At 33.3% G+C, this 23,970-nt stretch overlaps 2 protein-coding genes across 5 annotated transcripts in view; one reads left to right on the top strand and one right to left on the bottom strand.

Moving 5' to 3' along the window:
- LOC145315752 (uncharacterized) overlaps positions 1-21,184 on the bottom strand; it is an 80,772-nt gene extending 59,588 nt beyond the window's left edge. The window contains exons 1-6 of the mRNA XM_080155800.1: positions 20,369-21,184; positions 19,709-19,787; positions 3,853-3,900; positions 3,368-3,439; positions 2,787-3,057; positions 261-382 (exon numbers count right to left, since the gene is read on the bottom strand). Coding sequence (XP_080011926.1) covers positions 261-382; positions 2,787-3,057; positions 3,368-3,439; positions 3,853-3,900; positions 19,709-19,787; positions 20,369-20,850 — 1,074 coding nt within the window. The 5' untranslated portion in view covers positions 20,851-21,184. The remainder of the gene's footprint in view (positions 1-260; positions 383-2,786; positions 3,058-3,367; positions 3,440-3,852; positions 3,901-19,708; positions 19,788-20,368) is intronic.
- On the top strand, positions 12,232-19,063 carry LOC145315754 (uncharacterized). Of its 4 annotated transcripts, none has more exons than XM_080155803.1 (10): positions 12,232-12,483; positions 13,106-13,223; positions 13,837-13,923; positions 14,748-14,807; positions 15,145-15,312; positions 15,561-15,682; positions 16,705-16,788; positions 17,732-17,803; positions 18,148-18,323; positions 18,920-19,063. In XM_080155803.1, exons 5-9 carry the CDS (start codon positions 15,148-15,150, stop codon positions 18,149-18,151), a joined length of 447 nt encoding a protein of 148 aa, XP_080011929.1. In that variant the 5' UTR covers positions 12,232-12,483; positions 13,106-13,223; positions 13,837-13,923; positions 14,748-14,807; positions 15,145-15,147; the 3' UTR covers positions 18,152-18,323; positions 18,920-19,063. The 4 variants fall into 4 exon arrangements, with proteins under 4 accessions (XP_080011929.1, XP_080011928.1, XP_080011927.1 ...); XM_080155804.1 differs by having other exon boundaries at positions 12,275-12,385; XM_080155802.1 differs by lacking the exon at positions 14,748-14,807 and having other exon boundaries at positions 12,233-12,385.
- Positions 21,185-23,970: the final 2,786 nt, after the last annotated feature.

Raw genomic sequence — 23,970 nt, forward strand, 5'->3', positions numbered from 1 at the left:
GTAATGCTTTTCATATTAGAATATATTATTCCAGTATGGCAATTTGAAACTGATTGATATCCCCTGAGCAATACTGAAAGATCATGTAACGTAGACAATTTCCTACGAGTAACAGAATAAAATTCTTAATATCAATACCAGTTTTGTTAGAGCGGGCCTTTGTCCTTTCGGGGTTACCAAAACTAAAATATATCTTAAATTTTTCATTTCACTATATGCGGAAAGCTGTCTATAATACGATGCGAAAAGTTATTCTTTACCTGAATATATGCTGGCCAGTTATCCCTTGAGAATCCCCAGTGGACAATTCCTTTATCCGGAGGCTGGTGGCTGTGGCACACAAACTTTCCTGGCTGCAACATCTCACCACATTCACAGCATTCTAAACATTCATTAGTATCATTCAATTAATGGTATCATTGTCAGGGATGTGAAAGGTTCGAACCTCGGCTTAGCACCGCGTCATAACTTAAGACCTTTAAAATGGTATTACTAATATTATATCAGGTGCGCGACTTAAATAGTTAGAGAAGGGAGAATGCCTTGGCCCAAAAACAAGCGCAACTCATAACCATGCACAGTTAGGACCCTAAGACAAAGCTTATGCACCAAAAAAAATAATTTTAATTTTTAACAAATATTTTAGTTTTAGACACTATGGGGTGCTATAATCTTGCGGGGCTCTTTTTAACCCTAATTTACCTAAAATCATCAAATTCTTTTTTGATGGATTTTAAATTTTGTGTTTTTAAGTTTTTTTTTCAATATTAAATGTTAAATAATGAAACAACAAATAATTATTCAATTTTTATAGTTATTTGCAGTTTGACCTTTACATAGCCTTTGACGATTTTTTTTTCTTTGTCATAAAATAATGAAAAATAAAATAAAACTAAATATTAAGTGTATTTTTCTCTTACACTTTAATTTCAAATTTTTCACTTTAAATGTAAAATTGCGTGTACTCTAAAAATAAAAAAAAGTTTTAACAAAAAAATACTTTTCTATCCGCCCCTGTTTTACCATTTACCCTCCATCTCTCTTTCTCTTAACGCCATTGTCAAAATGAGCGCCACCCCTCCCCCCCCCCCCGCTATTTTATATCTACTACATTATACTTTGCCGCCCCAAGTTGAAACAATAAAAAAGTTTTAAATGAAAACTGTCGCATTAGCAATTGCACTTGTTTGTGTGTGTGTTTTGGTGCGTTGTTTGTGTGTGGGTGTGCTGTGTTTGTGTGTGTGTTGTGTGTGTGTGTGTGCGCTTGCCAGGCCAGCCAAACTGCATTACTGCACAAAACACAATGGTATCAAATAAAAAAAAATTTGGACAAAAAAATGTTCCAGCTTTTTTTATTGAAATTTCATGATAAGCACATAAAATTAACAAGTTTTATTAATAAAGGTACCTTGCGCATTTGGATTTTTACAATTTACATAATTATGGTACAGCTAAAATAATGAAGAAAAATATTATTTTCTTTTACATTAGTTGCTATTAATAAATCTTTTGTAAAATATTATCATCTAACACTTTCGAAAAATTTAATGAAATTTAGAAATAATCTTTTTATTAATCTTAATAATAGAAGTTTAATGATTTTTTAAAAATTTGAAACAAGTGATTTTGGCTCATGTTTTATAACATAACCACAGCATTTTTTAACTCTCTCTATTTTCAAAAGCTTTTCTCCTCTATTCTATGATTAAACGTGATCTTGTTGCTCACGCATAGAAACAAAATCACATTTAAGTGAGAAAAACACTCGCATATTAGATACAAAAAAAAGTTGACATTGGAAGAAAAAATTCTGAAATGCATATATGCAGCATTCATTTTCTCAAATATTATGCAATTTTGAATTTAGAACTCGTTCAAAATCGTTGATTTTGATGATAATGACATGTTTCAGGCCAGCGTAGTTCTTAACCTTCATCTTAATTTTAGTCTTTCAGCTCCCAAGAGAGGTGCAAGTAAAATAAGGAGTGAGAAAGAGAGAGAGAGACAGAGAGAGAGAGAGAGACAGAGAGAGAGAGATAAAGAGAGGGAGAGAGAGAAAGAGTTGGCACTATCAAATTGCAGGGAGGGAGGAGACATTGGGCTGTTACACTAGTCCCCAAAGTTTTATAATAAGGATTACTAATTCATTGGCTTCTCCACTTTAGGTTCTTTTAATGATCTTTGATTGGTCGATTCATTAAGTTGAGTGTTCATTAATTGTAATCTATAGAAAGGTTAATTTTGTGTATCATTATTGGGGATGAACATCAATTTACCGGCCATTATCTTATCCCCATAGATCCCTGGGTAGAAGTAAAGTAAGGAGAGAGAGACAAAGAGTTGGCACTAGCAAATTGAGTACAACTCTTTTTTTGAACGAATCTGTGCAAAATGTAAAATAAATCGGGTGGGTCATTTATTTTGTTTTGGACCATTGGTCCACAACATTTTAACAATTCTTAATTTTTTTCTAGGAATATTTCTCTTGGGAGAGTGGTGGTACCATCCTTCAAAATAGTTTTTAAAAAAAACCTTCCCTGGAACTACAAGATGCTTAAATGTGAAGGAGAACAAAATCTTTACAGTAGTTATTAAGATCTTAAGCTTCAGACAAAAAAAAACCTTACCACTATATAAAATAGGATTAAACCAACGGGAAAGAATATTGTAAAAAATTGGTTTTGTCGAATGCGAATGTATGTTAGTTAATGTGTAAATTTGTTACTTGATCATAGAGACTATTCGCCTAATATATTGGACATTGTTGTCCTAGGAATCAAACTTACCTATGCATGGATCAGGTTGGCTGGCCCCAGAGGCCTCTTGCACCCTGGACAGACGCAAGCTGCCAACACACTTCCCAAAGCAATTGTGCTGCACGCGCACACACGCTCCAGACTGCGGCGAGTCTAAGGCGGCGGCGGGCGGGCTGGCGGCGGCAGATGTTGACGGCGGCGAGGAAGCATCTCTGGAGGGCGGGGTGAGGATATAGGAGCACAGTCTTTCAGCATCAGATTTGGTTATCAGGCCGCACTGGTTTGTACTCACCGGTAATACCTGACAAAAAGAAGATCTTTTTTTAAAAAAAGGTATTTTTTTATGGAAGATAATTTTTTCTAGTAACGATTTCTCTTCATAAAAGAGTTATAATTCTGCCCAGGACTTATGAGAAGCTACATTGTATAGAGAACCATATCAGTTCAGTGGTTAACGAGATCCCTAGGTACAGACAGACAGACGTCCTGTTATTTTTATATCAGGATGTTGAGAGAGATAATCAATTCAAGATCATAAAAATTAAAATAAATATTGTTTCAGTATAAAATAGTTTACTGTTATTAGATCGAAATGATTTTAAAAACCTCACCTTTAACCGTTTAAGCTTATTTAGTTGACTAGGGTCTGCCGTGGAACAGAATATTTGCAATTCTTCACATGCCTAATTTAAATTTTAAAAAATTACTAATTAGCATTTTATAAATTATGTTAATTTAATAAAATAAAACAGAATTTTAGAATTTTAGAAATTTATTTGATATTAAACTTTTCTAAAGCACGCACATAAGTTTGTATAAAATTTTCCTCAAGAATAGTTATTTATCGCATCGTATTATCGTAATTTTTTATAGTTATATATCAGCTTTCCACGAATATTAAAATACAAAATCTTAAGATTAATATTAGTTTATTTTGTAAGCTTACAAAACCAGTTTTAATTTCATAATTTTTCATCTCAAAATGCGCGGAAAGCTGTCTATAAATAACTATTAAAAATTGTTGATTAAGATGGCAACATTTTTTGTAGTAGTGGTTGTATCATTTATACATTAAACTTTTTTTAAAAATCATTACCTGATTTATTTTTGTAAATGGAAAGTTATTCAGAACCAGATGGATAATCTAAATAAAAGAGTTATTCGTTAGAAAGATTAAAATAACATTTAACATGACAAATAATGTTGAATTATTTTTTAAAAAATTGAAGGTAAGCGCAATTTTTAAAAAATCTTTGGCACTACAATTTTGGTAAAGCAACTTTATTATTTATTGACGAATTTTAGAGCTTTAATTTGAAACTGCAAAAAACTCTCTATAGCGAGTATAAAAAATTACGTCTTACAAAACATTGACCAATGATTGGCCAATGCACAGGCTAGATTACCAATGGCAGGCAAGCATAAATTTTAATTGACCACCAATGATATGCCAGTATAGGGGCTGAAAGCTTCTACTAAAAAATGCAATTACTTATTACTTGTGTAATGTTATCGCTGCGATATCTAACGAAATAATTGTCCTTGATTTAATTTGTTTAAAAATTATTTTTTTTTCTCATCTTATTCTGCGTAAATTACAGTTTTATGCCAGGGAGGGAGGGGACATTGGGTTGTTTATTAAACTAGTCCCAAAAGTTTTGATATAACGTTTCTTATTCGCTGATTTAACAATTTTGGAGACTTTAATGAAGTTTGATTGGTTGGTTTATTTAGTCAAGTGTCCAAACGTTTCAACCGCTACAGAATTGTTTATTCGTTGTTTTATCATTGATGATGTAGATCAATTTTACGGCCATTGCCATTTCCCTTTTTATCCCTGGCCTATACATAATATCAATAAAGAAATAATATTGACATTTCAATTTTAAATTATAATGTCTGAAAATTGCAGGGATGCGCGGCAAGTTATTTATCGCATCGTATTAAAGACAGCTTTCCGTGGATATTAATATGAAAATTTTTATAAGATTAAAACCAGTTACGTCTTATGCCGAAGGCCCGAGCTAACAAAACTGGTAATAATGATATGATTTTTAGTTTGATATTAGTAGAAAATTGTATGTAACTTAATGCTATACATGATTTTTCAGTATGAGTGAAAACTGGTTCTAATCCTGCGGTTGTTAGGGTTTACTCAGTATTTTTAACTTAACACTGGACTAATATTGTACATTAAACTGTTTGAAATATTACTTTTTCCATTGTTATTTCCCCGCATCCGTGAAAAAAGTAAAGTCTGGCGATTAGATTAGATTTGATTTTTCTAAGAAAATTATTGAATTATATGACAATACTCTAATTTAGCCCCTGGTATTCTAAGTATTTTATTAGTTTTTCTTGGTAATATTAAGAAATTATTAACTTTAAGACAGACTTTTGTAAATAATATTCATTATTGTAAATAGGAAATGTCCTTAAAAATCTCAGGGTTCTTAGGGGATAAGACACCAGTTATGACAAACAAAATTACTCCATGAGCACATAAAAATTATTCGTAGAAAAGTTTGAACAATAATGAAATGTATTATAACCCCTAAAGATTTTAACCCATCAAATTTCAGAGCTAATTTAAAAATATTGGAGTCAGGATTATTTTCTGATGCCCCCTTCCTCCCTGTTAAATATTAATACTTCACCCTCCTCGCTAAGAAACTGTTTTATTTAGAAAAATCTAAAACCAGCAACACTCTCCAATACCCCTTAACCTAACCATAACTTTTGAGATTTTCAAAAAATTTTAGTAGAAAAATAATCTTTGGTCATTTAGATTTAACAGGAGTTATATCAAAGCTTACAAAATACAGGAGTTTGCAAAATTATTTTGATAAAAAATGTAATTAACAAGGAAGACAGGGGAATTAAAAATATTTGCTGAAATTTAAATGAAACAAGGATGTAAATAACGTAGGTTGCACAGCTTTTATCATTTAGAAGATTGTATAATAATAAGGATTTTCTTAACTACAAACATTAAGTAAATTTGTATTTTATAAGGTTTCAATCAAACGGTTAATCTATCATAAATGGTGTGCAAAAAAAGTTGTATTTTCCAACCTTCCTCACACTTTTCACCATAGCTACTAAAAGTACAAACAGCATAAAGATAATATTTATATTTCTAAAAACTAGAGCTCAGAGCAGTTCTAATGGCATGCGGAGTATTTTTCTACCATTAACACAAGACGCGCAATTCGTGTTTTAGAAACTAATGCATTTTTTGCACACCCTTAGAGGGATTTTCAGGACATTAATGTAGGATAGACAAACATACATACACAGAATAAAGAGAAGCATTGCAGCTTAAAATTGTGCATGACCTGTATGAGGAACCTTATTTGGAGCATGCCAGTATGAAAGTATGAGCGTATGCAAGTTTGCATGCACTCGTGCATTTGCACGTTCCTTCACGCACATGACGTGTAAACTGTAAAAAAAAAATTCCATATAAGGAACTTGTATTAAAGCTTATTTGTCCCAAAGATAATGGAAGATTTAGGAGGTCTTATGAAAAATTACGTCATACTCTCCTACCATGGGTCAATATTACTGGCCTGTCATTAGTAATTGTGTATTGGACTATTAATGGTCCAATGTATTGTATGACATCATTTTTTTAGGCACTAAAAAGGGATTCGAAAATGTTTCTTCATTATTGCTGTTTTTAAACTCGAACAATCTACCCTCTATCGTTTAAAGAATTACCTAGAAATAAAGTTATTCTTTTTCAAAAGTTAAAATTGTAATACAAGGTTGGTATCTAGAAATATTTTTTTTCAAGTGTAGACTTTTGTTACATACCATTTTTTTGATCAACTGAAAATTTAGTTGACCATTTTTTTAACATGGACGTCATATTTCCAGAAGAAAGTATAGCACAGTTTGATTTAATGGGTAGTCATACTCTACTTTGCAATTGCATCTTTAAAAATGCAGGGAAGGCAACAAAGATTCATTTTTTTACACAAATTTCCAAACTATCCATCCGATTAGATGAAGCTCTTTATAGTGCCTATATCAAAAATTACGTCATAAAATACAAATGACCAATGATAAGCCAATTCACTGAATAAAATACCAATGGCAGGCCAGTATCATTTAATTAACTCATGGCAGGCCGGTATAACGTCATTTTCTATAAGCACTATTAAAAGCTTCAATTAGAGCCTGAAATTTGATACAGCCTTAAAGACAATGCAAACGGCTGGCTGCTGGCTAACCCTGGGCCAGAAAATGCATAAAATAAATATAAAAACCTAAACAGAAAATTATGCATCTGATATTCATTATAATCTAGACTCGTTTCATATCCACTCACTTCATACTTTGCAATATGCAATAAACACCAGGGATCTAAAGGGATAAGACAATGGCCGATAAATTGATGTACAGCCCCAATGATACACAATATTACCCGTTCTGTAGATTACAATTAGTGGTTGAAACGTTTGGACTAAAACTTAATGAACAAACTAATCAAAATTCAATGAAAGTCTCCAAAGTTGCTAGGATATCAAATAAGATAATGTTATTATCAAACTTTGGGGATTGGTGTAATAAACAGCCCATACTCCCTTCTCTATGGCAATAAACACACAGCACACGTACTTCAAACACATCAAACATACACAAAAAAGTACCCCGAAATATGCATATATTTTTTACACAAAATGGTAACATAATACAAAATAAAACACTGAAAATTGTAAAAAAAATGTACTTACTGAGATCTAACTACACCCTAGCCCGCGACCGTGGTTCGAATCTCGGTCCGACACCGAGTCATAAGTGAAGACATTAAAAATGGTTCCTACTGCTGCTATGTCAGGTGCTCGAGTATAAATTACAAAAATATACACACAAACTATACCATGACACAAGCCTGCACACACACACACTTACACACACATACACACACACACAAGCACACACACACACAAACACACACACACACAAACACACACACACACACACACACACACACAAACTTATACACTGAAAATTGCACTGTGTGTAAAAAATCAGGGTTGGAGGGGTCAATGATGATTAAATTTATGTCCAGCCCTTTGTTCTCCCCAAAAATAAAAGCAAATATAGTAAAAATTTAAGTAAAAAGTTGGGTGAAATTTGATTTTTCTTGCATTGTCCTATACCTGAATCCCTGGTACAAATGCATCTCTTCTAAAATGCAATTCTAAATGCAATTCCGAGAAAAAGAAAAAAATACTCGGAGCAAGAAAGAGAGAGAGAGATAGCAAGAGGGAGATAGAGATAGAAAGAACGAATGAGGTAGATAGTGAGAGCGAAAGATTAAAAGAGCGAGAGAGAAAAATAGATAAAGTTGGAGAGAGAAGAGAATATACAGAATGCAAAATGATAGATGGATAATTATTCATATATTCTTAATTTTGCAAATAGTAAGATGTAGATATCAATAGCGGGAATCAACATTCGCTCAAAAAGACACAAAATTAAACAAATGTTTTTAAAGGTAAAAAAAAAATTTTAAATTTTCTTTTGCTTATTTACTTATGAAATGTATTATGTTATCAAACAAAAACTTAAAACTAAAATTTTTGATAAAATAAAATCAAATAATGAATTTAAATTTGCAAAGTCTCTCATAAAGGGCAATTCTACCTTTTGTGTAGAATATAAAAATATAAAAATATTTTTTTGTTGCAAAAAATATCTTGATAAGAACTGATAAGTATAAGGATTAACTAGGTTTCATATGTAATTACAAACAAAATGTTTTAAACATGATTTCTATAGAAATTACTTAAATTACCAAGACTTGATAATGACAACTACAGTTTTGTGCAATACTAACGAAGCTTTTATGATTTTTGGTAAGGATATTACACCTTTTAATTCAGTGGAAAAAAACAGATCCCTTTAATTATTGTATAACTTCTTTTACAGATGAAAATGAAAGTATTACAATGTATAATAAGCATACAAACATTTTGGCATAATAATTATAATTTCTCACTCGCATAAAAGATAGAGAATAGTTATTTCTCGCATCGTATTATAAACGGCTTTCCGCGGATATAGAATGTACAATTATAAGATTAAAACTAGTTTTTTTAGCCCTGAGGTGCCAAAGGCACCGGCTAAAAGTTGTAGAAAAGTCTCCAAAGTCAAAGTGAGTTCTGGTGTATCTGTGCCTGCTAGAATTTGCTTGGTAGAGTGAATGCACTGTATAAGATACCTCTCCGGTTTCAATATTTTATTCAATCACAACAACAAATTGTAGAATTCTAATTTTTATTCAAATAATTTTTTTGTGAAAATTAAATGTTATTGTGTTATCTGGAACTCATAACCACCCATTTTAGCCCCATAGGAATCCCTAACCAGGTGATATTAACCTAACCCTACCCCAACCAAAGTAGCAATACAAATTATTTTTTTCCCAGTTGCGAGACTCAAACCCTGCAGGACACTAACCCATCTAGGCACTCATAAATCTTACTTAATCTAAACAAACCTAACCTAAACTACCTAAAAAGAACCCTGTATCTAAAGGAGTAAGACAATGGCCGATAAATTGATGTACATCCCCAAACAAAATAACCCTTTTTGTAGATTACAATTAATGGTTGAAACATTTGGACACTCAACAAAATGAACCAACTGTTAAAAATTCAATAAGAAAACGTTATTATGAGACTTTGGGGACTAGTGTAATAAACAGCAGAATGTCCCCTCTCTCCCTGTAAAGAACCCTTTTAAGAATTGTATTGCAGATAGATGTGACGTCTTTCGAATAAACTTTTATCAAGATTTAGCCTAAACTTTTGCGTAAACGGAGGGACACCTTGATTTATGCAATACTTATTTTAATTTTTTTGCAAATATTACACGGGAGCTATACTTAATCACACCAGGACAATCAATTACATGGCATTGGAAAAATTGATAATGCTTGCTTGCTGCCGGGGCCTGGTTAGGTCAGGTTCGAATCTTGGCCACAATGCATCCAGGAAAATGTGGGAAATGTAGAAACCAATTATTATCAAGGATCTAAAGGGATATAGCAATGACCAATAAATTGATGTACACCTAAAAAAAATTACCAATTCTGTAGATTAAAATTAGCAGTTGAAACGTTTGTACACTTAATTTAATAAATCAAAATACAAAGTCCCCAAAGTTTTTAACCAACGTATAAGAAAACATTATTATAAATCTTTGGGGACTAGTGTACTAAACAGCCCAATGTCCCCTCCCTCCCTGAATACTTATACAAGTTCCCAAAGTTTTTAAAAGCAAATTTTTTCATTTGTTGACCTAAAACTATAGGTTTAAACTATTCAACCAATAATTTTGATCCACAGCAGGGTTATTTTATTTGGGGGTATACATCAATTTATTGTCCATTGCTTTATCCCTTTAAATCCATTCAACGGTTAGCTTTAAGTTAAGGCCTATAAATTTAGAATACTTTATACTAATGGATTTGTGGAAACTTCATTCAAAATTTCAGCCATCTATAATAAATATCAGCCATGTAAATCATGGTTATTTAAGGCGCTATTTGATAAGTGTAAATCACTCGCGATACATAGAATTTCTCAAAAGCTAATTTGAAATTGATTAGCAACTATTAGTTTTAAGGTTTCTTAAACAACGTTTTTATACAACTTTGTTATTGAATTAAGAAGAGAAATAATTAGAAATTTTAGGTTATATAACTTTAAATTTCCCAGGTTCTACGAAATACCAGAAAAAAAATCGTTTTACCAGAAAAGTGGTAAAGCTGGTCAACCTGGTAAAATATACCAGTTTCGTGGTAAATTTTACCAGCAAAAATTTTAGCCAAAAAATTAGTCAAATTTTACCATTTTTTTTGTAAAATTTGACGAAACAAAAAAACCCGTTTTTGGTGTTTTAAATAAAAAACAGCTCTTCATAATCAGTTGTAGTACTTTAAAATAATGACTTCTATACAATGAAGCCTAAATTTAAATTTTTTTTTTTTTTTTTAATTTTACCACTTTTGGAAGTTTTACCAAAAATGTGGTCAATTTTACAACTCTATTTTTCAGGTTAAGTCCGAATTTTCGGACTTAGACAAAAAAACGCAATTTGGTCAATTTTTACCAAAAAATTGGTAAAATTTGACAAGGTATTTTTTTAGGCTAAGTCCAGATTTTTGGACTTTGCCAAAAAAAATGAACTTGGTAAAATTTGACCAACTTTTTGGTAAAAATTGACAAGGTAAATTTTTAGGCTAAGTCCAAATTTTTGGACTTTGCCAAAAAAAAAAACTTGGTAAAATTTGACCAACTTTTTGGTAAAAATTGACAAGGTAAATTTTTAGGCTAAGTCCAAATTTTTGGACTTTAACAAAAAAAAAAACTTGGTAAAATTTGACCAACTTTTTGGTAAAAATTTTTACTTTTTATTGAATTTTTTCGCATAAAAGAAGCTAACTTTTTTTTAAAACCTTGAAAATTATTTCATCATTTCTTTTAAAACATCCTCCCGCATCATCAAAAATATATCAAATTTAATATTTACTTATTTGAGCTAGCTTCATACGAATTAAAATTAAAAGAAAAAAAATCCAGGGTGTGTTTACGCAGATGTGCCGTGTGCATTTGAATTTATCGACTTTTCATCTTTAATATAAATATAAGCTTTCGTATATTCCCCTGAATGTTTCTAAAAGAAAGACAGAGATTTCGAATTATAGAGTAATTAATTTCGCTACAAAACTTATTTTTTAAGTTTTGAAATTTATGGCACCTCTGTGCGCGCATGCGCACTATGGATAAGCTTATGATTATTTGAATATAGAGTGCCAAAAATAATTATTAGTTTTGATTCAATTTAATCAAATATTTTGAATCAAGAAGTAAATTACTACTCAATTTTCTCTAAATATTTAAATTTGTAGAATTTACAAGGAAGATTTTTTTTAAGCAAGATGTTTAAAAATGTGGCAAAATTGTGGAACAACAATGTTTCATGATTTCTATATTTATGTTGTCTTTGCCAACCGGAAATACCACCGAGATGGGTTTTTAAAAGATGAATGCCACATTTTTTCGGCGTTTTTTAGACATTGATTGATTGAACGTTGACGATAGAATTTCAAACAGAGTATATAACATAAAAATACTGAATTTTAAATTATTTTTTTAGCAATTTTTCTAATGTCTAACACAGCTCTAAAAAGATGCATTAATTAATATGCAGCAAAAATGGATTGAAGATAATCTTTTTTTTTCTATGAAGGCCGTACCATCAAAAGCGAAATAATTAAATAAATCATTGTATACTCTTTTAGATTTCGCGAATGTCGCGCTTGTTATTCATAGCTTAAAAAATGTCGAAAAAACGCGGCAATATCTTTTAAGAACCCGGCCGGAAATAGATTCTTATATGGATCATATATGGTTAACAACTATATATATATTTAAATATTTTTTTTAATATTGAATGCACTATATTTTTTTATATTCTATCGAATATATATTTTATATGTCATTACAAAACTATATTACATTTAATATTAACATTAAAAAAAAAAAACATCAATTTAAACTTTCGTAACCCTGTATTGGCTTCAGAAGAACAGTTCTACAGAAACCACGGTACACGTTTGAGCTAACCAGCATTGCTCTGCCTAGGCTTTAATTAGAAAGGCCAGGGTATTATTAGTGGTTGAAAAGTTTGTACATTATTATTACAGGTATTGTGTCTTTAAAGGGACTGTGAACGTAAATTTTTCTCATCTTAACATTATCTTATTCATAATATCTCACAGATAGAGCAAAACGCGCTTTTGTTTGCTTAAAAAACGGCTTTTTCCGACGATTTTTATAAGGTACAGGGAAAGGAAGAAATTTTTCGAATTATATAAAATGTCCATTAAATTGTTTTTTTGGTATTATCCTCTTAGAAATTTTTTTTTCAATATTGAAAAATTTGAAAACAAAGAGTTTCCAGTATGGCTTTGAAACCGATAAATATCCCCTGGATTAAAAATGGTTCTGGGCCATACTGAAAAATTACGTATTACAGACAATTTTCTATGAACAATAGTCTAGAAATTATATTATCAATACCAGCTTTGTTAGGCCAGTCCTTTGGCCCCTCGGGGCTAACAAAATTGCTATTGATCTGAAAATTTCTCATTTTACCAGTCGCGGAAAGCTGTCTATAATACGACGCGATAAATAAAATCAGAGACAAAAATACCATTTTTAGATAAAAAGTATACTTTATACCTACCTACACACTTAAATAAAAATAGCCTATTTATATTTAATTTGTTCTTAGATCTTTAGTTAATAGTTATCTATGCTTATCAGGGAGGACACCCTTGGAGGAAGGTTGACCCAGGCCATCTTCCAGACCCTCATTGTCACATGGATCAAGGCTAATCTCTATGTTGTTGTGTCCTGTGAACTTTGGGATCAGTTTCTAGAGGTAATGTTAGCTATACTATAATTAAGATAACCTGCAGAAATAGATATTTTATTACTTGGATGTTACACTAGATTTTTATTTTCTCTAATAAAGTAAAACTCCCAGTGGGCTAAAATGACGATAACCCTAATTCGCCCCCTTTACTCCATTCCGTCCCGTCCTACTGGATAAACAAACTGACCATTGAATGAGTTTCATGTTAGCAACCTAAATTGACTTCAATTTTTCCACTGTCATCAATATCCACGTATATTCTATATCCATTCCATAATGTTTTATTTGTTCTACAGTACAGGAATCAGATCTATTTGCCAATCGTCCTAAAGACAACCAATGGTTGATTGTACGTCAAGCTTTTAATTTTAAGAGGGATAAAATGAGGGATTTCAAAGGTTTGAGGTTGGTAATCTAATATATTTTTTTTTAATTTTGAAGGGAAACAAATAAGGGGTTTTACGGGTTGAGTGGAGTTAACACCCTTTAAGCCCCACCCTTTAAAATCTGTATCAAGAATTAAAAATGAAGTTTGGGGACGAATTTTTGCTTCATTAATTTAGATGAATTATTTTTCCACCAACTTTTCTACTTGTCAAAATAAGTTCGTTTGTTTTAGGTTTTGAGTGGACTAACTTTATGGGAAGAATTAATCCGGGAGTGGTTTAAGACTATGGAAACCCTTACCAGAGTGTTAGCTAGACAGGTATATTATTTTTTTAATGTTTTTTCCATTAAAGTTTATAAAAATAATCGATATATTATTACTGGGATGTTGTACCACATTTTCATTTACTCTGATAAGGAGATGCTCACAGCTGGCTAAAATAAAGATACCCCCCTTCTTTAAACCCAATCCTTACCCTACTACTGGTTGAACAAACTGACCAATAAACGAATTTCATGTTAGCAAGCTAAAATAACGACAATTTTTTCCCCCTGTCGTAATATCCACGTATATTCTACATTCATTAGAGTAGGTGGTATTATCCTTGCCTGCCTAGCCGCAGCGCTCGGCTCCCTAGCCTAAAACCTAACCTAACCTAAAATACTTGTTCGTCGGTAGTCGGGGGGGGGGGGGGGGGGGGTACAAAATTGAAAAAAATTGAAAAAAAAATTATAATTATAAAGATGTAATTTTGTTAATAATCATTAATGATGTGGATCAATTTATCGGGGATTGCCTTATCCCTTAAAATCCTTGAAGTTTTACCAACAAAATTCCGTTTGTCCCACTGTCTTATTTGAGAGCTTTACTCTCATAAACGTTATCATTGTTATTTTGTGGAAGGGAATTATGTTTTTTGTAAACGCGAAGCTTTTCTATAATTAGTGTTGGATGGCCGGTCTGTATGGACGAAACTCATAGCTATTATCATTAATTCAAGCATGTAGGAATTGTCCTATCTATTTCAAACTTGTTACTACTGATTATTTTGGTCTAGCTAAAAAGTATAAGGTTTCTACTTTTGTCGTATTTTTTTAGTTTCATACCTATAGTTTTTGATTATAACAAATTCTTTTATTTAGATTGTAAAGAAACAAGACCTCAGATCAGCATTTAAAAAAACATAGGGGGCAGTTGAAGAAGTAAGTTACAGAAAAGTTTCGCAGCTTATATTTATCTTTGTAGATCTGTATAATAATACAAACAATATTTTGGTTTCTTTACAACAAAATGGCTGGGTGTTGCCACCCCCTTAAAAGTCAAGGCTTGCCTTCACCTTTTCATTACTTGAATTTTTTGTTTGAAACTTTCACTACTGCTTTTAGTTAGGTTTAGGGAGATCAAGAAGGGTTTAGAATATTCCACAAGGGTAGGAGGTATTTTTAAGTTATAGGGAATTGTTTTGATTTATTTTTACCTTATTGTTATTAAACAAACTTCAGGTCTTGAAGTTATTTTTACTTCACTTTATTTTTTAAGGAAATGAACGGTACATTATATGCCGGTGAACGGCTGAGAGTGGAAATATCCCGGGGACGAGGCAGGGGACGTGGAGGCGGAGGTGATAGGGGGCGCAGTTCTTACAGAGGTAGAGGCCGGGGTGGGGGCGGGGATAGGTATGAAAGACGCAGCCCCCCACATTACTCTAGGAAAGTTTTTGTTTTAAAAAGTAAAAGTTAGAAAATCTTTAGGTAGGCCTATTTATTAAATGTAACGTTTAAAAGCAATGCATTTTTTGTAATTTCGCCATGGACTGACGTACAGTTTTGTTATAAAGTTGCTGCGCTAATAAAACAGCAGTACCTAAGATAAAAAAATTTAAAATTAATCTTCCAAAATACTTACTAAAAATCATCGAATTTTTTTTTTTCAAAATGAAAACATTTAAAAATAACAGAGGTGGCTCTAGAGGAAGGGGAGGTGATAAGGGTGGCTTTAGAGGCAGAGACCGTGGAGGGGACAGGGGTGGTTTCAGAGGACGTGGTGGCAGAGGGGGTGGTAGATCCCCTCCACCAAGGTAAAATTTTAAATTTTAAGATTAGTTTAGATATTGCTAGCGGCTGCGGCCCTAGCATTTAGGGGCTCTGTATTAAAAAGGATAGATAGGGGACAGAAATATAGTCTAAAACCATTCCGTGTCATATGAGAAGCTTTCCTACCTATAAAGGAGAACTCAATCGGTTTAGTAGTTATCGAAATCTTAAGCTAAAGACAAAGAACCTTTTTACTTTAAACAATTTAGTATATAAACAAAATATATTAGTGTAATTTCCAAATTTGCTAACTTTAAATGCCTACCATCTCTTTTATTGCTTTATTAAAGATTTTCTTATCCCTTTATATCTCTGACATTATACTGTTAGGTATTAGTTTTAGATGGACATTACAAGAATTGATTGATTAAAATAATCCTTAAATAAAAGTAACAGGATGTTTGTTTGTCTTCGTTTGTAGCGAAATATCTAGCGTACGTACACGTCTCTCCTCTACATTGAAGCTTATTGTATGTCTCGGAAAGGTTTTAATTTATACATGGATTTTTTTATAGGCCTAAGAAAAATTACCCCAAAAATTTTATTTTTTAAAAACTTTGAAAAATTAAAATTCAAGGTAGTGGGTCGGCTCTTTCCCAGCCCCCCCCCCCCTCCCCACACCTTTCACATTGCAAAAAAAATGGGTGTTGTTTTTTGCTTAATGGTGTGATTGATAATTTAAATTGAAACTTGGAAGAATCTACCTATTAAGATTTAAAATAACTCTTATATGCATCATCCTATTATATAAAGCAGTAAGACTTTTTTTCTAAATAACTACTGATCCGATTGGGTTCTCTATTTTAGGTAGGCATCACATAGGTCCTGAGTTGGTTTTATTCTATTTTCTGATCATATTTAAGCCTTAAGATGGATTTTTTTTACTTTTTCTATTGAAACTAAAATAAAAAAATGTTGGGATCTATTTCAACTCACCACTAACTCAAGTGCCCCTAGAGGCCTCTAGGGGCTTAGTTACTATTGACCATACACTGTATTATCTTAGGTTGCGGCGGAAACCGGCTCCGATGCTGTACATCCTGGCTATGGATTTCTCTCCGAGAATGTCGAGTTTGCTAATCTTTGCCAGGTAAATGCAGGGAGGGAGGGGACAATGGGCTGTTAACTACACGTGTCCCCAAACTTTTATAATAACGTATTCTTATTCGTTGGCTTAACAACTTTGGGGATTAAGTGATCCCTGATTGGTTGGTACATTAAGTTGAGTGTCCAAACGTATCAACCACAAAAGGTAATCTATGTAAGGGGTAATTTTGTGTATCATCAATGGGGTTGTACATGTACAGTACATCAATTTGTCGACCATTGTCTTATCCCTTAAGATTCTTGGGTAAATGGATATATTATTACCTGGATGTTACACCAGTTTTTCATGTACTCTAATAAAGCGGTACTCACAGCGGGCTAAAATAAAGATACACCCTTATTCCTCCCTTACAACACCCCCTTACCTCCTTCTGGGTAAACGATCTGACCAATATATGAAGTCCATGTTAGGAACCTAAATTCATGACAACAAATTTCCATGATATGTCATTAATAATATCCACGTGTATTTTATATCCCTGGACAGGTAATATTTTCCATTTGACTGCAGGGAGGGAGTGGATATTAGACTGGAAGTTATACTGGTACCCAAAGTTTTATAAACACGTTAGCTCACAACTTTAAATCTTGATTGGTTCATTCAAACTAGCAGTGTCTGAACTAATCTAAGGTGTTGTTTTGTTCAATATATTTGGGGATTTATATATGTATATTTCGTTCATTATCTTGTCCACGGTCATTAGTGTGAGGAATGGGGTTGACAACACACCCCTTAAAATTAAAATTATGTAGATTCCCCCCCCCCCCCCCGTTTTTTAAAAACCTCTAAGATTACATCCCTTCCCGTAAAAACCCTGTGCACGCCACTGTACTGCTTACGTTTTTTTCTGGTTAATTTCAAGAATGTAATATTATATTAATAAGAATGATACCTACCTTTTAATTTAAATTTTTTTTTTTATCAGGAGAAAGGAGTTATATTTGTTGGTCCACCGTCCACTGCCATTAGAGATATGGGTATCAAGTCTACATCTAAGGTAAATGATAGAGTAGCTACTCAGGAACTTATTTTGGTTGATTTCAAGTAGAAAAAAATAACACTCTATACTATACCGGAGTAACAGGATGTCTGTTCATTTGTCCTGTACGATCTCAATCTTCTGGTCTTCCATAATTTTCAGGGAATGTTTATGCTGTTTTTTTGGCGGGGGGGGGGGTATGACACCGCTTCTTGGAAAAATGACCTCGAATATTTTCATTGGTAAAAACCCTCCAACCATCCTCTTTTAAGACGAAACACAAGTAGGCTCTAGGAAAAGCAACTGTGTATTTAAAAGAAGTCTGTCGTTACAATTTTTCTAATATTTAACCTGTTTTTTAGATGATCATGGAAGCCGCTAACGTACCTGTAATCCACGGTTACCACGGAGAGGACCAGAGCCTGGACACCTTGAAGGCGGAGGCAGACAAGATCGGGTTCCCTGTTATGATGCCGAGTAGTATGGACACAGCATGTTCTTGTTAGCCAGGGATGTTGTTACTGCTTATGTTTTCCAGGTAAGCTTTCCCTTTATTTTTTCTCGTTCTGCGTTTTCAAAGATGTTTAGTTAGATAAGTTTGCTGATTTTTTTGCCACGTGTCAAGATGCCTGTAGGAAATGAATGAGGGGGGAGAGGGGGAGTCGAACCTACACACTTTTATTTTTGCTTTCAAAAGAAAAAATTTAGGTGTGAGAGTAAGGGGGGGGGGGAAGTTCTGACACATTTGCGTAAACAGCGAGTATAGGCTTTATCTTTGGGACGGACGGACGGACGGACGGACAGACGGACGGACAGACATCGTTCTACTTTGTATTATAGATTAGATATTTAGTAGGGAGGGATGGGACATTGGGCTGTAAATTACACTAGCCCCCAAAGTTTTCAAATAACATTTTCTTATTCTTTGGCCTAACAACCTTGGGTACTTTTATTGATTTTTTATTGGTTGGTTCATTAAGTTGAGTGTCCTAACATTTCAATCACTTATTGTAATCTACAGAAGGGGTAACGATGTGTATCATCATTAGAGATGAACATCAATTTATCAGCCATTGTCTTATCCCTTTATATCCCTGTAATTATCTAATTAACTAATGAGCAATTTTATTCCAGGTTGAATATCAGTGATACCGAGGTCGAATGGGGCCGGTGCCCAGCAAATCCAGGAGGTTGCGCAACAGTTTTCGCGGCCAGAGCAGTAGAATCAAGAAAAATATGTTTAAGTGTTGTTTCAATCAATAAAGATAATAATGAAAACAATTTTTTTTTTATTTTTGCGTTTTGTGTACAAGCGAGGTTTTTCTATAATTAAGGTCGTTTTTTACCACTTTCTCGTGATTTTTACCACCCGTTTTTACCACAATTATTGGTAAATTTTTACCATATTTACCCTATTTCTGGTAAAATTTTACCAGTTTAGGGCAAAAATATTACCAGGTGTTGAACAGTTTTACCACTTTTTCGGTAAAATCTACCAGAAATTTGCGGTAAATTTTACCAAAAAAGTGGTAAAAATTGGTCAAAATCTGGTATAAATTTGCGTCCTAAAATGGTAATATTTTACCGGAAATCTGGTAAAATTTTACCGATAATTGTGGTAAAAATCGCTGGTAAAAAGCGTCACAGAGTACCACCAAAAGTGTTTTTACCACGATTACGGTAAAATTTTACCACCTTTTAAATCGTATAGGCTGGTAAAATTTTACCATAAAAGTGGTAAAAACTAGGTTTTTTTATGGTATTAATTCCGTCCTGGGTTGCATATGATTGAAAAGTAAATTGTAATACAGAAGAATTACCAAGCCCAGCATCTTATAATTATTGGGATAAAATCAAATAAACTAAAAAGGAATAAAAGTAATATTGTTACTAAAGAAAAATCATTTTGTCTCTGCTATTTACCTGGGTAAGACAAAGTCTTAATTCTCCGCCGATATTAAAGGCTGCTATACTGTGGCCCTCTAGGTCGGTCTCAACAACACTTAATAACATACATTTCTTTTCAACTAATTTGATTTAAAATTTGATTTTAAAAAGTAACTTATTTGCAATATGTTGATCTTATATCAATAAATTATAAAGAGACTAGCGGCTGAACCCCTAGCTTCTTTAGAGGCTCTATATTGATATAAAAAAAACCAAATCCGGACTTATTTGTAAAAAATCATAAAATAGCCGAAAACCATCTTAGGAATGATAAGAAGATTTATTGTAAATGGGAACCATATCGGTTCAGCGGTTAGCGAGACCCTTAAATTATTTAAATTTATTAAATAATATAAAATTACGTTGCATAGAAAAAAAATATATACATAATTAAATGAAGTATATGAAGTATATGAATCTTAACCAAAACTTCTTGAGACAAATTAATCAATATCTGCCATTGGAAAAAACTTTTCAGATTTTTCTTCTACAAAAAAATGGATTAAAATTATTCTTTTTTTTTTCACATAACTTATAACCATCTAGAATTCAAATTTAAAATATATATGTAAGATATTTTGCACTCTAAAACAATCGGCGAACGACATAATAATTGTTGAAAACAAATATATAAACCTAGAAGACTCTCCATCATTATTCCTGGCAGCAGAGGCCAGTGTTGCCAGCAGGCTGTTACGGGCAGCAGCCGTGGCCGTGGACGTGGCAAGACTGGCACCACCGTTGCTGGAGCTACTAGAGTTACGCCTTCGCTCTCCTATGCCCGCCGCGGCAGCCGCCGTCAAAGACCACGGCGTATTGTACATTAATGGCGTTAACTTTTTATTTGGTGGGCAGACTAGATTATTGTTATCACTATTTTGACGGTATACTCCGTTAATTCCGCCGGTCGGCGGCAACTGTCCAGGCTTAGCCTCCAGCGAGGTGGAGGACGGGCCGCCGATTGTGTGCGCGGCTATGGTACGATATGTGTAGAGCAGCCGCTGCATATTTTGGACATTCTGGTGCATATTTTGTGCGGCCAGGAGGCTGGCCGCATCACCAAGATGCTGTAATGGCGGCGGATGCGGTTGTCCAGGTATTGTTACCTGCCCATCCATTATGGATATGCACACTAAATATAAAAAAAACTAACAGAAAAAGTCACAAAGGCTTAATATTGTAATCACGTGAGCGTTCACTTGTCAATTTTAGGTTTTAAACAAACAAAATAATAATTACATTTTAACTTTCAGTCCAACACAATCATTTAAATCCACCATAATAGTGCATATACTTTTCTTCCAAGTGTCACATGACTGAATTATCATATAACAATACATCAGATAATCTTTGTTTTTGAGAAGAAAAAAAAAGAAAATTAGAAATTATTTAGCTACTGTTTATTGTTGATAAGTTGTAACTTGAGGATAGCGCTGAGTCCAACTAAACTGCAATTCTGGGGGGGAACAAGGAGTTTTTGTTTTGGGGGGAGGGATCAGATAGACACCCCCCACCCTAAAGAGGGAAAGGAGTCAAGTTTGCAAATTTAAAGTCTGTATTTATTGCCTTCCCCGTTTGGCACCTAATTGCACGGTTGCTCCCCCCCATTCTCTCTGACAATCTAGATTTTTGCAAAATCCCTTTTCATGAGATGGTGTATAGAGAGTTGCAGGGCCCACGAGAGAACACAGTACAAAGAAAAGTAGCATACAAAGGGAAGTGGGGCGGAGGAGAGACACCTTTGCCGGCATAAGGCCTACCAGAAAAGCCTTCCCAAACTTACGGCCCGCTTGCCTACCCCAACAAATTTGCACTTACTAAATACACCCTTCCCTCTCACATGATTCACCCCCCTTAAAATATGGCACCCCCCTTTCTCCCCTCTCTCCTTGCTTCCAGACAACGAGGCATGCCCAGTTGCAACTGCAATAAAATTTGCAAAAAATATTCCTCGCCAAAATTTTATGCAATATTTTAAAAATTTTATCATAAGATTATTTTTTATAAATAATTTATTTTTCTATATTTTTTGTAAATGTTTATATTTAGCCCTGTGTGTCCTAGTGCAACTCTTGGTAAAGTGCATGGGTGCACAGAGACTACTCCGTTGCGCGCGATACCCTTCCCCTTCGCACATAAATTACCTCCCATCCCCAGAGATGGAGTAGGGAAAGAGGAAATGTAGGAAAAAGGGATGACTGGAAGGGTCTTTCTTTAATCTCCCTAAATATTATATTTTTACCCACTCTCTCTCTCTCTTTCTCCCTCTCTCTCTCTCTCTCTCTATCTCTATCTCTCTTCCTCTATCTCTATCTCTCTCTCTCTCTCTCTTTAGTCGGAGGAGTTTTCAAAGTTCACAAGCTTCGAAGGTTAGAAGAACTTAAAGTAATTTATAAAAGAGTTGACAAAAAATTATCCATCATTAAAAAAGATTTCAAGATATCTTAATGAAGGTGCAATGTTGATTTGATTTTTCAAGTCTTTGATTATTTGTCTTTTTTTTAGTAAAATCATATTTAATTTGATGAATAGTTTTCGACCTAATATTATAGTTTTTTTTTATACTTTAGTACCTTGAGAATTTATCAAAAATATGTACATTAATTTCATTTTCTGCTATTTCTATGTTTTCTTCGATATAATCCCAATAGAAAAGTAACACTATGTGAAGGATCTCCCTAACTGATAAACCGATATGGTTTTCCTTTACAGGGTTGCTTATCAACTGAATATATTCGAGAGAAAAAATATTCATTAAGAATTCGTAATAAAGACAACATTTCTTTCTGCCCACGAATATTATTTTCAATTTATTTTCGGAATTCCCTTTGCTAAATTAGATTATCATAAGTTCTTTCTTTTGCAAAATATTTGCCAATTTTATGTAGTTCATTCTTATTTGTATTACTCTTGGAACTTAAGAGAACTGTCAGGGTAAAACTGTCTCTTTGTTCTCCAGAGCCACCGCACCGCACTATATCTTGGGTCTTGTGGTTGAGGGGGGGGGGGGGTGCAGAGCTGTTGGGTTGTTGTCAAGGGTGAGAGCTGTTGGGTGGTGGTGGTGGTAAGGTGGTGGTAGCTCTGTAGTTCCTCCAGGGATATAGGGGTAAGACAGAGAATTAAAATATCATAAAATGCTCATAAATATATGAATAAAGGTACAAATCATTGAGTTTGTAAAGATGGCGCTGTTTGTAGTGCCTTGTAATGACGTAATGCAATAAAAATAAATAAATATATGCCAATACACAGAATAAATTACCAATGCAATGGCAGGCCAGTATATATTTTAATCAACCAATGGTGGGCCTGTGTGGTGTCAATTATATAGGAAATTGAAAAAGATTCAGTTGCAATTATAATTATGAAAGTCAGAAGTATAGTTTAAATAAAATTTTAGTGGTAGTTTCCTATTTGAAAGTTTGGTCAAACTGATCCAAATTTTACACTTTTAGCTTAGCGAAGACAGTAAAGTTCAATGAAATTTATTTTTGTCTGCTAGACGAGAGGTCAATGGGAAATGGGAAAGAAGTTGTCCATGGTATACATCTTTAAGAAGCATCTTATAATGTCTTTAAAAAAATGACGCCACACAATACAAATGACCAATAATAGGCCAGTAAATATTTTACCATAGGCCAATAAAATATATACTTGCCTATCATTGTTCATTTGTATTGTATTATTTTATTCGCCCTGTGAGCTCCTTCCATCTTTACTAATAAATTCATTCTAAGCACTAAAATAACGTTCAAAGAAGAAATATCCAAACAGATATAAATAAAGTATTAATAGCTGTTTTTGTGATATTGCTTGCTCACCTAAGAACCAAATATTTTAGAGATTTATCCATATTCAACCAATCTATTAAACACTCTAAGTTGAAGAACTGTCAAACCACTTTAAAAAAAAATTGTTTGAGATAATCAAGTTAAAGGTCATTTTTTGTAGGGTCTACCTACAGATCACGTCATTCAATTTAAGATATTGCCAAACATATTGTCAAAAATATTTAATGAAGTTTCCAAATGTTGCAACTTGCAATTTATCTGCTTTTTAAGAATTAGAGAAAATCAATAGAGATGAAAGGGGTTAATTTACAGTATGTCCCGACCCCGTGGACCCAGTTTCGACTTTCAATTGGGTCTTTGAATATCAGCCAATAGCATCGGGAATATTAACACAGCCAAAAGAGAAGAAAGCAATTTGCTAGCAGACAAAAAAGGTCCCCAACACTG

Source organism: Acartia tonsa, chromosome 4, assembly GCF_053477335.1.
Source record: "Acartia tonsa isolate MP-2025a chromosome 4, ASM5347733v1, whole genome shotgun sequence".
Taxonomy (NCBI): domain Eukaryota; kingdom Metazoa; phylum Arthropoda; class Copepoda; order Calanoida; family Acartiidae; genus Acartia; species Acartia tonsa.